Below are 16,352 nucleotides of genomic sequence, written 5' to 3'. Positions count from 1 at the left end.
AACCAAAACTGTCACTGCATGTGCCCAGAGCGATCCCGGGGAGGTCAGAGGGTGCCAGACATTGGTGACAGTGGCCTTGGGCATCATGTGGACAGGCCCCCTCAGTCGGTCACAGTGCAGCCTGAAGCTTCTGGCCTGCTCAGCTTCTCACTTGTCCGAATCCGCACGTTGTTGTGGACAGTGGGCTTGTAGGGAGGCCTTCGCGCAGCAGGCTGGTCACTGTGTTCTGTTGAGAGGTGGTGGCGTAACCCAGGTAACAAGCCCGTACTCCTGTCTCAGGGAAGGCTCCTTTGTCCCTTTACTCAAGAACACTAAGCACCCCCCTCACACAGCAGCATCTCTTGCCCCTCGAACTGAGGGTACGTGATGACCACTGCCCCTGTTTTCCTTTGGACTGAACCTTCCAAAACACATTGGAAAGGTTTTGTCACGTAGTTTTGCAGGGATTTCTCCAGGCTCCCATGGTTTTCTTGTTTTCCGCTGTGAGACTGCGTTCTTTGGCCTCTTTGGAGTTCCCGCTGCCTTCGCCAGGGTGACTGTAAGGGGTTTCCTTGTTGCTGTCAGCTTTGTTTTTCTTTACTTTTAAAAGAATTGAGACAAAGTCCTCGTAACATAAGATTCACTGTTCTAAAATGCACAATTTAGTGTGTGTGTGTGTGTTCTAAGTTCACAATGACGTTGTGCAGCCGTCACCGCCGTGTGATTCTAGAACACCTTCATCATCCCCAAGAGAAACCCCGTGCCCACAGCGGCCACCCCTTCCTCGGTGTAGCAGCTGCTGATCTGCAGTCTGTCTCTGAGGACTCGCCGCTCCGTGCCTTTTGTGTAACTGAACCTGCAGTACGTGGCCTTTTGTGCCTGGATCTTCCACTGATTGCAGTTCTCTCCAGGTTCATCATGCTGTCGTGTATATCAGCCCTTCATTCCCTTTTATGCGTCAGTGATATTTCATCGTAGGGATGCACTGCATTTTGTTTACCCATTCACTGATGGCGGACATTCGGATTGCTTCTGCTTTCTGACTACTGTGAATAATGTTGCTATGAACATCCATGTACAAGTGTTTGTATGAACATGCATTACCACATGCTGGGTCATATGTTAACCTAATATATTTAACTGTTGGAGGAACTGTTTTCAGAAGCAGTGGTACCATCATCCTGCATTTCATCCAGTTGTGTATGAAGGTCCCACTTTTCCCACACCCTTACTGAATTTATTTTTTAAAAAATAGCCATCCTTGTAGCTGTGAAGTAGTATTTCATTGTGGGTTTGATTTGCATTTTCTTAATGCATAAATATATTGATCATCCTTTCATTTACTTTTTGGCCATTTGTATCTCCCCTTTGGAGAAATACATATTTATATTCTTTGCCATTGGGTCATATTTTTTTATCATTAGTGGTAAGAGTTCTTCATAGAATCTGAATATCAATTTCTTATTCGATGCATGATTTGCAAATATTTTCTTTTATTCTGTGAGTTATCTTTTTGTTTTCTCAAGTGTCCTTTGATACACAAAAGTCTCTAATGTTGACAGAGTCCAGTTTCTCCCCTTTCTGTTACCCATGCTTATTTATGCCTTTGGTGTCACGGCTGAGAAACGACTGCCCAAGGTCAGGGCTGTTTCCTCCTCCACTTCCTCCTCAGACTTTTATCGTCTTAGCTATTACATTCAGGCCTCTGATCCATTTTGAGTCAGTTTTTGTAGACAGTGTAAGGAAGGGGTCCAAATTTATTCTTTGGCGTGTGGGTATCTATCTGGTTCTTCCAGCGCCGTTTGCTAAAGAGACTGTTCCTCACTGGATGACCTTGGCGCCTTGGCTGAAAGTCAGAGAAGCGCAGGCCTGTGGGTGGTTGCCAATGCTCCGTGCTGTGCCACTGACGTCCCCGCATGTCTGTCCTGAGGCCAGTACATCGCCATCTTGACAATTGTAGCTTTGTAGTAGGTTTGCAAGTTAGGAAGTGTGATTTTTCCAACTTTGTCCTCTTCAAGGTTCTGGCTAACGCCTTGTTTGCCCCAGCCACTGCCCATCACCTGGGGCAGGCCAGTGTTAAAACGATAACATCCCTGGGGAGAGGCCTTTAGCGCTTGGAGAAGCTCGGCGAGGTTGGAGATAGACGCGCTCTTTGAGTGCATTCTGACAGGGCACCACTCTCCAGTCTGATAACGACCTCCTTTTGGGAACGAGGCTTTCTGAGACCCCCGCCTCGCTGGGCTCCCTCTGGTACCGGGAATGCCTATTGGTATTAGTTACGGCTGCTGCAGAGTGGGGGCAGGAGAGGAGACTAGAGTGGGTTAAACTGCCGCGGGGCTGAGTGTTTTCCTTCACTGAACGCTGCCTGCGTTGCTGCTAGCATTTGGTTAGTTTTCTCAGCAGTGAACAAGTTGATGGCAACCGGTTTTGTTGGTTTTTATTGAGGGCGAACTTCTGGAGACCCTCCCTCTTCCATCCTCGCTGATATCACCACTGTCGGTCTTTTCAGGGAGGGCCAGGGGCTGCGGGTCTGGGTGCCTGCCCATGATGCGAGGGATCGATTTCTAACAGTGAGGCCACGCTTCTTTGTTCTCAGTCAAGAGCAAACATCTTCAGCTCTGCTCTTATTTTCCTTAGAAAAAATGTAGTGACTCGTTAACTTGGCACTGGGTGAGCAGCTGGGGTGGCCTTGGTAACTGATTCCTATTACGTGGTGTTGAAGCAGCGCCTGTCCCCTTCTCGTGGCCCACCCTCCAGGGCACCTTCGATGACTACCTGGAGCTGTTCCTGCAGTTCGGCTACGTGAGCCTTTTCTCCTGCGTGTACCCGCTGGCGGCCGCCTTCGCGGTGCTGAACAACTTCACCGAGGTGAATTCCGACGCCTTGAAAATGTGCAGGGTCTTCAAGCGCCCATTCGCAGAGCCTTCCGCCAGTATCGGTGTGTGGCAGGTAAGTATCTGAGAAAAGAGTTATTCCTTGGAAAGAAATAACAGAATGAGGCAGTTGGTTTAACAACGAAAACCCCGAAGGAGCGATTTGGGAAAACTGGGCTCTGTCCTTCCTCTGCCACAAAAATAACCAATATAAAAATGGAATCATTACTAACTGAGCAGGCGTCAAGAGAATAAGGGAGCTACATATATAAATTGGACAACTTACACGAAATAGGCCAATGCCTTCAAAAACACAAGCTTCTACGACTCACCCAACATGAAGTAGGTAAGTTGTGAGCAGCCCCACGACTGTGAGGAAATGGGATCTGCAGTTATTACAGTTCCCAGAAGAGAAATGTCCTGACCCTAATGGTTTCACTGGTGAATTCTAACACTTGAAGAAGAATTAACCCCAGTGACACAGAATTTCAGAAATAGGAGGGAATATTTTCCCAGGTGTTTTACGAAGCCGGTATCTGAGTGACGCCAGCGCAGGACAGCGAGAGCACAAAAAGGAGAACACAGCAGGCCGGTCGCTGTCCCTGTGAGTCAGCACGCAGAGCGCCACAGTGAGATGTTAGCAGGTACGATTAGCAGTCTGTGAAGGGAGTTATTTGCCATGACAAGCAGGGTTTAGTCCAGGAACGCAGGCCTTGTTCAGTATTAGAAAGTGAATTAATGTAATCCGCCATATTAATCATCTAAAGAAGAAAGTCGCATGGGCACATCAGTCATTACAGATAAAGCATTTGACAAAATCCCACTGTCATTCAACTTGATAAGAGGCATATCAAGGAAAACCCCCTAAAGCATCCACCATGCTTATTGGTGAAAGACGGACGCTTTCCTTGTGAGATCAGAACAAGGCGAGGCGGTCCACCCGCACTGCTCGTGCTACAAGTTCTAACCAGCGGCAGAAGGCCAGTGGCGTTTTCACCTCACCCAAGCTGACCACAAGCCCAGGCCAGATCAGCTGAGACCAGAAGCAGCGCCTAGGTGAGCACGGCCTGAATTGTCCACCTGCAGAATCGGGAGCTAAGTAAATGGCTGTTTGTAGCCACGGAGTTCTGGGCGGTATGTTATGTGCAGCTGTAACTAACTGATGTAGAGGGGAGGCTTAACGTTCCGAGTACATCAGTTTTCCTTTAAATTACAAATTAACTAATCTGCAGACTAGTTTATAAATGCAGCCCTACACCAACCAAAGTTTCTCTTTCAACTAGATAAGCTTACTGTCGAGTTCTCATGGAAAAATAGATGAAAGAAATACAATAGCAGAAAAACTTTAAAGAGGAAGAGTAGGGACACACCTTACCATGGGTTAAAACTTGTCACAGTAGCAAGTTTATGAGGTTGTCCCGTAGTGGCAGTTGTTAAAGCAGTGTGGCACGGGTGCATGGCAGATACTCAGACCAACGACACAGACCGGAACACCCAGAAATTCAGTGACTGGCTGTCTACCGACAGTACAGGGCAGGTGACTAGTTTTCCAAAGGGAGGCGGAAGGTTTGCTTTTCAAAAGAGAAGAAATGCGAGACACAGAATGGGAGAAGGCTCTCCCAGGACATGTGTCTGCCAGAGGACTCGTGTTCAGACTTCGTAGAGAACTCGCACAACTGGACAGTGAGACAGTTACATCAGTAAAAACATGGACCAATGAGCTCAGGGGAAGATACAGAATTATTTCCCAGAGAAACACAAACGGACACCATGAGGAGATGCACTACATTCCCATTTGAAAATCTAGACGGCCGAAGGTGCCGGTTGCTGGGAAGGACGTGTGGTAATTGGAGCTCTCATACATTGGCTGTGAAGGCGCAGAATGCTACAGCCCTCCACAGAACTAGACAGCGGTTTAATAAGAAGTTAAACACACCCCTGCCATGGCCCCCAGCACGTCCACTCCTTGATACTGAGGAGGAACACGGCCATACGAAGCTGCCTGGCCGTGCCCAGAGTCACTCACTCACAGCAGCCCCAAACTGGGGACAACCAAACCTGCCCTCACTAGATAAACGTGTAAGAAACAAATATGGCAGATTCATAAAATGGGGCACTTACTTAGCAGTAAAAAAATAAACAAATTATCAGTGGATCAGTCTCAAAACCCTCATGCTGAGTGAAAGCAGACACAGAAGACCATACCCATATGCTGTGTGACACCAGATATGGAAAATCCTGAAAAATGCAAACTGTCCGTGAACATGGTGATGGAAAGCGCACCGGTGTTTGCTTCGGGCCAGGTGTAAAGAGAGGATGGAGTGCAAGGCGTTAGGAGGAACCTTTGGGGGAAAACGGAAATTTTTTACTTAGGTTTTGTACTGAGGTATTTGTGGTGGTGGTTTCACAGGTGACTGTATCTATCACTGCTTATGAAGTGTATGCCTTAAATGAGGGCCGTTTATTCTGTGTAAATTATAATCCAATGTAGGTGACATTTAAAAAATCCTAAAGCTTAGTTAGAAAGGAAAAGTTGGAACAACTGTAATAGAGTAACAATAATAAAAAAAGAAGTACGTTCAGAACGCAGGAAGCCAGACACTCGACGTGCTGTCGGCGGAAGGGTGAACTGGGGAGCCCCGTGGAGCGCTCCGTGGCATCATCTACTAAAGTTAGGAGTGCGTGGACCTTTCCCACTTCCAGGAATTTGCGGTACTTCCTCGCTTGTTAAATGATGCATTTACAAGGTTACTAATTATAGTATTATTGGTCATAGCAACTAATGTCCACCAATGAGGAAATGGTTAAATAAGCTGTGGTGCATTGATGCAGCAAAATACCGCATTTTGCTGTGTATAACGCACACCCATATTTTGGGCATATTATACACGGGATTATTATAACCATTCTAATACCTATGGTATATAATCTTCATACCCATGTATAACATGCATCCTTATTTTCCCCTCAAAAATTTTGGCAACAAAGCGTGCAGTATACATGGCAAAGTGCAGGTTCTTAGGCAGTTGTGATGGAGAACGAGGGAGATCCTTGAGTGCTGACAAGAATTCCCTCCGAGGCATTTTAAGTGACAGAAGCGAAGGATCTGACGGTGTATATTGTTATGCTGAGAAGAGAGTAAGAAGTATACTCAAGCTTGCTTGTATTTGCACGCAGTGTCTAGAAAGGTACGTACGAAATTGATAACAGTGACTATCTTGTAGGGAGGACAGGAGCTGGCGGGTGGGGGAGAGGGAAAGGAGACTTCACTGTACACTGAATAAAGTTTGATTTTTGAACTATGGGAGTACAATTCTAAAAAATAAATCAAATTTTTAAGCTATCTAAAGAGAAGGCAAAGTCCTGAGTAGATTTGTTGTAAAGAAACTATGAAAAAATAATTAGATTAAGCAAAGGATTCCTAAAATAAAAATATGATGGTAGAAATCCTCCATGGGACAAGATTTTATCAGATTTAGATTTGATCATCTAAACTGATGATCTTCTCTTAAAATCTGTATTTCCGATAGTAAGTGTATTTCTTATAATTAGAGGTTAAGTTAGTGCGTAGTGATCACCAAGTACAGGAAGGAAGGACGAGAGGGAGGGAGGGGGGAGGGGGGGAGGGAGGGGGAGGGAGGGGCAGGACAGTGGCCACGAGGTTGCCCTAGTCTGTGTCAGTTCTGGGTGCCAGGCCCCTCCTCCGTGGCACATGGGGCCCTGGAGTCTGGTCTGTAGGTCTCAGTGGGACCTGGCCCCTGTATTTTTCCAAAGTTCTGTGTGTGATTTGGTAAGTGCCACTAGAAAGGGGGTCACCATAACTTGTGCCTCAGGTATGGCAGAACCTCAGGTATGGCAGGTATGGTATGTGATCTGTCTGAGTAGGACAGTTTCACAAAATAAAGTCCATTTAAACACTTACCTGGCTGTGTTTGAACGTTTTTCCCTGGTGGCCCTGTGTCAGCATCCCCTTAGGGCGAGGTCAGGGCCGTTAGCCAGGTGGTCATTGGGGGTGTATTCCAAATTCAAGTGCCTGGCCGCCTCTGGTTGGAGGGAACATGTTGCTTTGGGGTGTTTAAGCCCAAAGTATCTAAAATACCTTCTACCAGTGTGGTCTTTTTAAGCCAGGGAAGATATAGCAGTAGAAAGAAAAAATTTGAAATGTACTCGGCATGTCGAGAACTAAGCGAAGGCTTTCCTTTGGTTTTAGTGATACAAAAAGGATGCGGACATGCGGACGCAGTCCTGCAGTTCTTCACGTCACGCTCTTCTCTTTCAGCTGGCTTTCGAGACAATGAGCGTCATATCTGTGGTCACTAACTGCGCTCTGATCGGAATGTCGCCGCAAGTGAATGCGCTCTTTCCAGAGTCAAAAGCCGACCTCATTTTGATTGTAGTAGCAGTGGAGGTAAGTGCAAGTTCAAATCTACCTCCGCTGGTTTCCACGTCAGATGCTCTGTTATTCTGCAGCGGCCATGTGTCTGGCTGGCAATGCAGCAACATGGGGAAGACACAAGTTTGACGTGGTGCCTTCCTGGGCCTCGTCTGGGACTGAGTGGCAGTCACCGCGGTGCAGACGGGGTGAGTTTGCCGGCCCTGGTGCCGGCCCGGTAAGGGCTGAGCAGGTGCATCCCGTCTGAAGTGGAGTTCTGTCGACTGAGTGTGCTTTTCTTTTTTCGTTTCTCCTAGGGACCTGTCACTTCTACTTTCTCAAACATAATAAAGCCTTGGAAAATGCTTTTGAGGATTGATTTGTTTAAGTCTCATTTGTGACAGGCGTAGCATTCATCATGACCCATTCCGAAGGTCCAGAGTGCGCTGCAGTGTTTGTGGGGGGTGCCCACACAGTGCACGCTGGCTGTCTCTCCGCTTCTTAGGGGGTTCGTTTTGTTACGTTTCTGGGTAAGGAGTGCTGTAACTGACGTCTCCTGAAAATGAAGCAGTGACCAATCACAGCCAAGAATTTGCAGGGAAATTTTGGTTGCTAGTGATTTTGGTAGTCAGATATTTTGTGACCTTTTATTGTTAGCTATTTACAAAATAGAACAGCTGTGAAAATTTTAAAGCAAAATTTAGTAGGAACGTAAAGTGGTGATTGATGTAGCTAAGGCCTGGGACTCAAGACGCTGGGCGGGCCAGAAGGAAATGGAACCCCGAACTCGTGCGTTTCCAGGAGTGGCTAGAGCCGTGCAGTCTGCCTTGCTCCTTCAGCGTACCTGCTAGGAATCTGTTTGTGAGGGATGCTATATGTAGAATACGCGTTTTGGAGAATGATTTTAGACGGCGGTGAGTAGGAGGGGGAAGAGGATGGCTTTGGCAGGCATACGTGGGTCTATTTTGAATTTGTGAGTTTGATGAGATTGTGGAGAGCTATTTGCAAGGCTGGTTTATTATGTGTGGGAGTGGGAGATCAAAACAGGGCCCTGAGACAGCGATGGCCAGCTGGCCAGGTTCACCACGTGCCTTCTCGATGTAGGATATGGCCCTCGACTTGGCAGATCTGGGAACCCACATTCTCCAGTAGTACATCCAGAGCTAACTAGGCTTTGGGGACTGATTTGTGCTTGACACTAATGAGACTCAAAAGGGATTGATAAGAAGGCCAGATGGTTGATTTCCCAGAAGAAGATACATTTCCAATGACTGTAACAATCGATATTAAAGGATAAGTAGAATTGGTTATTAGAACATTTTCTGGTAAATTGAGGACCAGATCAAGAGGAGTGTCACTGTCCTGAGAGGCACAGCAGCCTTCCCCACACCAAGCAGAGCCCTGCCGTAGCCAGAGCCCGCCACCCATCGCCAGCTCCTGGGCAGTGCTGCCCGAGGCTTGAACCTGCCTTCACTTTCTCTGAATTTCTCGCAGGCCTAGTCTTCCTGCGTATTCCCACCAACTTGCCTACTGCTTGTCTTGTATTGGTGATGTCTTACTTAGTCAGATAGTCAGTGCCTGGTTCTTCCCTCTGAATCTGGGACATTTCTTGGCCAGCAGGACTGTTCTGCGGTTGGCTGTCCTCACGTGTTGCAGGACCGTTCTGCAGATGCCTGTCTTCCCAGCTGTGCCAGTCTGATCTGCATGCATTCGTAACGCGGCTGCTTAAAATCCGTCTCAGATGCTTCCAGCATCAGATTTAACTCAGTGCCGTTGTCTGTTGATTGTATTTGCTCAGTCAAGTTGAGGTTTTCCTGGTTCGTGTTATGATGAGTGACTTTTACTGAAAGTGGGACGCATCAGGTATTGTGTGTATTATAAGACGACTCAGGATCTTATCTAAATCGTACATTTTAGCTGCCCCCCTGCTGATGCCCCTCTGGTGTGAGGGTGAGGGGCAGGGCATGTCAGCCCGTTACTGCCGGTTAGGGGTGGAAGTCCAAGTTTCCCACTTGGATTCCATTGTCACCTGAGGGGGCTTCTCCTTACTCCTGGACAGGGAGGGGAGTTCTGGCTTTCGCTGACACCTCTCCTGCTGGGAGGGGTGACCATAACCTCATCCATGCTCCCCACCTGGCTTCCACGGACATAGCAGGTGGCCTCCTAACTGCTGGTTGGGAGTGAAAGTCCCTACTTGCCACTGAACTACTTGTGACACAGCCCCAGTGGGGAGCAGAGGGGAACCTTTTAGTTGTCAGGGAGGGGTGGAAGTTCAAGTTCTCCATGCGTCTCCACTGACGAAGTAGGGGTGTAGGTGTGCTTGTTCCTGTTCAGTGGGGGTGGGACACTGGGCTCCCTGCTTGGTCTTTTCTGGTAAGATGAGCCCCCCTGTTACAGGCTGGCTGGGGTGTGAGCCTAGGCTCCCCCCGAGACATTTGCTGGTGGGGTGCAGGTGGAGCCACAGCATTTCTGTGCTGTCTGGCTGCACTGGGGCGGCTCTTGTCTGGAGTTTCCTATCTAGCCAGAAGGCCCCTTCCCAGTCCTTTGGCTGGAGAGAGCAGGCCTTCCTTGGCTTTATTTTTTTGGTCCCCATTGTCATTTCTGGGGTTCCAGCTTGCTCAGCACGTAGTCGTGGGTACATTAGGTGAAGAGAGATCCCTGGGAACCCACCACCGTGCCCTTCCTCACGTCCTGGGGCCCCTAGTCTGTCTGCCTTCTTTCTACCTTCCAGAGTCGTCTCACATTTGTCCTGTACATAAACGTCTCTGCTTTTCAGCTCTGCTTCGCGAGGGCAGTAGTAGGAAGTACTTCTACTCTTTTCAGAAGCAGAAGTCCTCACTGTCTTGTTTATTAACCTTTTTTGTCTCTTCAGCTTAGGATCTTGGCACATACGCAGTCCTTTCTCCGTGCCTGGCTCACACTCTTATTTATTAGGTTCAGCTCAGATCTCCCTGGGCTCCCAGCCTTCCTGATTTCTCCATCTCAGGTACACTTTCCGTTAGCTTCGTGAAGCCTGGCATTTGTCTCCTCCACAACATTCATTCCACGCGCGAGCCTTGCATTCACTCGTAGGTTTACTTATTTAATAATGTCTGGCTCTCGGTTGTGCTGTCAGCTTCACGAGAGGCGGACAGTGTCTGCTTTTCTGTGTCAGTAAACGGTGTCAGCTCCCTAGGATTGTGACTAGATCCTGGTAGGTGTGCCGCTCGGTGTTCAGATGAATGTCGGACTAATCAGTTAGGCTAGTAAAAAGAAATTGGGCACTTCAGTGTTTTTATTTTAAAATGAAAGATGGATATTATTGCTTTTTGGTAAACTCACATTCAGTGTTAATTACAGAAGTCTATTTGTTAGTTTATAACCTCTTCCAAGCTCTGCTTAGAGAATGCGAAGTGGCAAGTGCTAACCGTTTTCGTTCCCTAATTAAATCGCACTCAGTCCCCAGCGAAGTCAGGTGCTGAGGAAAGACAAGCTGTCTTTTTATTTTTTCCCTCAAGAACTCTGCTTCTAAATGGAGTTGAGATGTGCATATGTAACACACACTCACACACCCACATACATGTACAGCTCAGTATGTGTACTCAGGATGCAACTGGGCATTAACAACGATGCCTAATGGGGGTGAGGTGGTACCTCTTGAAGTTCCCATTTGCGTTTCCCTGACAGTCAAGACGTCTGCTGGGCGTCTTTTCATGTGCTGAGTGGCCATTTGTAAATGTTGAATGTGTATTCAAATCCTTTGTCCATTTTTAAATCATGTTGTTGATTTTTTTAGTTGGTGAGTCGTAGGAATTCTTTGTATGTTCTATATTTAACCCTTTATTCGATTTATGATTTATGAGTAATTTCTGCCAACCTGTGCATTGCCTTTCACTCTGTCGATACTGTCCTTTGATTTATTTTATCTCTTTTTGCCTTTGCTTTTACTTCATGTCTAGGAAATTAACGCTAAATCCAATGTAATGAAATTTTGTCCTGTATTTTCTTCTAGTTTTATAATTCTGGGTTGTAAGTGTAGGTCTTTGATCCGTTATGAGTTAAGTTTTGTATGTGCTATAACATAATTCATTCTTTTGCATGTCGATATCCAGCATCATTTGTTGAAAAGACAGCCCTTTCCCTAGTAAATAGTTTTGGCAGTCCCGTCAAAACTCATTTGCCCCTGTGTGTGAAGGCTGATTTCTGGGTTCTTTATCCCCTTGGTCTATATTTTCCTTTTTAGCCACTTTATTGAGGTGTGATTGACATAAAGAAAGCTGTACCTATTCAGTGTATGCAACTTGGTGAATTGGAGATAACTAATGTCTGTCTTTTTGCCAGCACCACACTGCTTTGATGACTGTAGCTTTGTAGTAAGTTTTGAAATCAGGAGTGTGGGACCCCCAACTTTGTTATTCTTTTTCAAGAACATTTGGGCTATTTTGATCGTGTGTTTGTAGTAATTATAGTTCTTTATTTTCTGATATTAAAAAAAACTATTGATTCAAAGTTGGGTTATATTGGCACAGATTGGTGTTAGAATAAGTCCTCTCTTTCTCCCACGTTCGTGTATTTAAAGATTTGTTTTTACTTTATCGACTTTCATACATTTGAGAGAACCCTACGTCAGTTTTTAAGTTGAGAATTTTCTGTGTCAGAACAAAATCAAGCTCAGAGAAAGTGTTAGAAGTAACCAAAAAATTAGTACATCAGCTAATTTTATCGTAGTGTTTCAGAGACCTGTGCTGAGTGCCATATGGTCTTGTAGTGAGTCCAAAAAGCAGAAAGTTTACAAATACATTTGAAAATGCAAGTTTTTTATTACCATGCAAGTTTGTAAAATCATACTGAAATTCTAATCCAGAATGTTACAGAAGAATCTCAAAATTACCAGTGGATCAAATTAACATGTTTCTGTTTAGAAGGTTTTTCTCTTTGATCTGCAGTGTCTTTTCAAATTGGGGAGAAAAATCTTAAAATTGTGTTTGATTCCCTATTGTTTCCTGTGGTCTAGATAAAGTGTTAATTTATTAAGGTAAAAAATATTTTGCCACTAGCATATGAAATGAATCACATGCTGTACTTTTCTATGTTCATTTATGGCCCCTAAAAGAGTAGAAATTTCACTAATTCAAAAAAGCCATAATAAATAAGCCATAGATATAAAGTAAATGCTTATATAAATTTTTAACTTCTTGATGTAAAAAACAATTTAAGATACTTTATTTTAAAAGTTTTTTTCCAAATTAAGTAACATTTAAAATAAATCCATGTTATTAGAATTTCTTTAACCAAAAGGACATAGAGAATATAACTGTGATGTTGGAATTTATTGAGAATTCTCATATGCAGATTGTGAATGAATCGATCATTTCAGTAGCTTTTCTGGTTCACATTTTCAAAGCCAGCGAACTTTAACTTTTATTTAAGTTTCTTTTATAAAACTTGATTTAATGCTGCAGACAGTTGAATAAAAGGGAGAAAAATGGTCACTACTGTGTGCTAGTAACTCAGTGTCATATATTACAACTTTGGTGTATTTATTGCCATCTAGTGTTGCCTTTTTAAAAAACTACTGAAATTTCACTTAAAAAATTAAATATATTGGGATAACATTGGTTAATAACATATTAATTTCAGGTGTACAACTTTGTTGGGTTTTTTTGTGTTTGTGTTTGTGTTTGTGTTTCGAGAGAAGGGAAGGGAGCACGGACAAGGGCCCACATGCGTGAATATTCAGGAACTGAGGGGTGTCTGTTAAATTACTGTAACTACGTTTTCAAGTGATTAAGCAGTTGTTTGTTAAATGTTTGTTAATGAATGAATGACTCATATATAGGTTTTTTCCATGAACATATAGTTAGTTGTGGTGAAGACATCAACTTTACAATGAAAGATTTTGATGTACCTTTGGGACATATAACTAACAAAACCCTCAGGCAAAGCATTAGACTTACATTATTTATATGAAAAGGTAAACTGAATAGGCAGTCTGGCACAGTGGTTGAGACCGTGGGCTCTGGGTTCAAATCCTGGCTCCATCTTTGACAAGCTGTGTGTCCTTCAACGAGTTTAGCACCTACAGGTGTCCTGGGGATGAATGAGTAGATGCATATGGTATGTTGTTCATCTCATTGCTTGGCAAGATTAAGTATTCAGTATGCTGGTTATTGTTGTCATTTCAGAAAAAGATCTCTTCTGCTCTTTACTTAATTGAAGGGTCTGATGAAACTGTGAGAATTCAATTTAAAAACTTGCCCAGGAAGGAACCCACAACCAACTTTATTCATCTGGTCACTGCTTCCCAGGGCTGGAGCATGTATGTGTTAGGTACCTGGGAAGCTGAACAAGGTTTTTGACTTTTGGAGCATGGTACTTTTGAATGGAATTGTTAAACTGGAGTTTTTTCCTTCTTTCTTTGGTTTCCTCCATTCCTGTGGTAATTCTGATAATTTTTTTTTATGGGTTGTCCCCCTCTCAGATTTTATCCAAAGGAGGCATTGCTCTTTGTTGTGTGGGAATGATTAGAGGCAGTCATTGCTAAGGTACAGCCCCGGCTTTAGAAATGCCCACCGACAGAATCCCCCTAGGGCTACATCACCCTGCAGCCAAAGGTTCCAAAGACCACTCTGCCCCCACCCCGGGCAGTGCCCAGATGGGCATGGCTCGCCCCGCCCACAGGTGGGGGCGGGGGAAGGTGTTTGCTTCCCCAGTTATGTGCTCACCAAGAGGCATTTTATCTCAGATCTGTTTATATACTATATTCCTGTTCCTGTAATTGGCATGATTTAATTAAATGGAATGAAAACTGATGAAATGTGTGTGCTAAAACAGAGAGCCGTCATTTCTGTGAAAAACTTTGGAAAGACTCCATAAAGACAAATTACTATCAGATTGGGTAAAGATGAGGCAATTATAAAAGATTAGGGAAAAATCATAAAAATATGGGCAGCTTTCAGAGTCTGTTTTCATACTGCTTCACGCCACGCTTTTTAAAAGGGAGTGGGCCTGGGAGTCTTCGGCCTTGAATTTTGGGTGTTGTTACATGTGGAAGAAAGTAAGGAACCCTGTCCCTGGGTCCTTCTTAAAGGAAAGACTGGGGCCCCGCCTGACAGAACCTGTGAATAAATGCACTTGATGTTTGCTAAAATAAAATGTTAAAGATAGGCATTTTTTTATGATTCCTCGTTTCAGCTAACTTTTGGGGGTTAATTCAGGAATTACTGACCCCTGGCGTGCCACCCAGATGAGCGTCTTCTGTCCTTGGGGGTTACGGAGGCAGGGGCGCAGCTTTTAAATCTGTCCGACAGTGGGAAAGATTGGTGCTGTTCAAGAGCCCAGTGCCCCCCAAATTGGTGCTTAGTGCATAATCCGTTTAAATATGCCTCTGTTGATCCAATTTTTGAAAATTAGTTTACATTCTTTTTTTAAATTCTATTTTATTGATTATGCTACTACAGTCATCTGATTTTTCCCCCTTTGTCCCACAAGTTTTCATTCTTTTAAGGTTTCAGCAGTGGTTAAACTCTCCTTGATCTTGGCCTAGAACATCGAGGAACAGGCGAGTCTCGCACTTCTGAAAGAGATCAGTTTATCTTCACAGTGAAGTTGTTTTCAGAAAAGAATTGTGCAAGGATTAAGAATTTGGAAGTGCAACTCTTTCTCAACACTCTTTAAGTCATGCCTTCCAAGTGTAGCTGCACGATTTTCTTTCCTGTGAAATCACAGAATATCCTCTGTGTCCGTTTTTGGGTGTGAATGTGCAATGGTCCAAAGACAGACAGGATGACTTGGGCATCTGTCTCTGGGGGCTCTTACCCTGGGCTGCTCTTGGTGGGCACCAACAAGGCCCCCACCAACCTACCTGCGCCTCCAACAGCTCCTGCCACGCCCACCCGTGCTCGCCGCTTGGTCACGGCACACTCCACACCTGCTCACCATCTCCACACACTTCCTTTTCAGCCCACACACAAGTGAGTGGAACATTTTGTCCCTTTGGGAAGTGGGGTGGCAGGAAAGCACTTTGGTTTCATTTTCTTTTCCCTAAGGTGGGAAGAAAGTGAGTCTTACCTCAGAGAATTGAAAGTGGACTGTAAGGACACGAGAAACTTCCACTGTGTCTGGAGTATTGGATAGAAAATGTGGAGAAGTATCAAGTCCAAGGAGAGTGCAGTTGGGGTTTGGGGGGTTGTGTGCTGGGGACCCTCTTCAGAAGGAAGAGAGGGACATTGGGGCAGCTCCACTGGCAGGAGCGAGCGTGGGAACAGTGGAATCGGAGACCACGTGGCTTTGTGGGGTGGGGGGTGCAGTGTGGGCGGAGAGTGAAGAGCATGAATTGAGGGGTGAAGCGTCATAGGGGCGGGGGGGGGGAACAGGACTGCGGGGGGCTCAGGGACCATGGTGAAATTGTACAGTCCATTTACATTTCCTTCCAGAATGGTCTTTTTTAATGTACGTGCTCAGAGGCAGAACTGTAATATCCATTTCTCCTTAGTAGCAAAAATTCTACATGGCCGTTCCAATGATGAGTAAAAGTGAGGAGATGGAAAATGGAGTCCACCGTGCCTCTCCGCTAGGAGACCGCACTTCCAGCCCTCCCTCTATAGGAGGAGCCACCACCTGGGGTGTGGCGGGATGACCTGGTTTGTGCTGAGGAGCCCGCCCCTGCGTGTGCAGACGGGTTGGCTGCCTTCCACCTGGACCGCAGCCCTGCCCTCCTCTGCCTCCAGGGGCCCGGCAGCCTCCAGCTTTCTCTGCTCCTCCCGAGTTGGTCCAGAAGCCCTGGGGTCTGCTGAGCCCTCTGCTCCACTGTTCTCACGTCCACCCTGACTTTCCCAGCTTCTGCAGCCCTGGTGGGCGGGCGCAGTTCTTTATGCCCGTGTCCTCACAGTTTACTTGTTCTGCCAGAAATACAAACTTCCAGAGCCGTCATTTTCAAAGACAGGCTCTGTAAGCTATTCTGTGCTTTCACGTAGCTCATTGTATTTCCTTTTCAGACACTGTTTCTGGGGGTCTGGTCTGCACTGGAAATACAAAGATGGTCAATCACGCCCTTGCTCTATAAGGAGAGCTCGCCCTACAGGCAGAGCATTTTACTGCTCGTTTTTGATGCCCGTCTTCGTGTTTTTCCCCTCAGTGGAAATAGCGCC

At 45.6% G+C, this 16,352-nt stretch overlaps 1 protein-coding gene across 4 annotated transcripts in view; it reads left to right on the top strand.

Moving 5' to 3' along the window:
- Window positions 1-16,352, top strand: part of ANO10 (anoctamin 10) — a 116,059-nt gene that overhangs the window by 24,584 nt on the left and 75,123 nt on the right. For all 4 annotated transcript variants that reach the window (XM_037030417.1, XM_037030412.1, XM_037030413.1 and 1 more), the window contains exons 10-11: window positions 2,737-2,928; window positions 7,132-7,260. In XM_037030417.1, the coding sequence (XP_036886312.1) occupies window positions 2,737-2,928; window positions 7,132-7,260 (321 nt within the window). The remainder of the gene's footprint in view (window positions 1-2,736; window positions 2,929-7,131; window positions 7,261-16,352) is intronic.

This window comes from Sturnira hondurensis, unplaced genomic scaffold, assembly GCF_014824575.4.
Source record: "Sturnira hondurensis isolate 20B ecotype Veracruz unplaced genomic scaffold, ASM1482457v3 Scaffold0020787, whole genome shotgun sequence".
Taxonomy (NCBI): Eukaryota; Metazoa; Chordata; class Mammalia; order Chiroptera; family Phyllostomidae; genus Sturnira; species Sturnira hondurensis.
The sequence above is the reverse complement of the archived record's forward strand: the minus strand, read 5'-3'. Positions and strand labels throughout refer to the sequence as shown.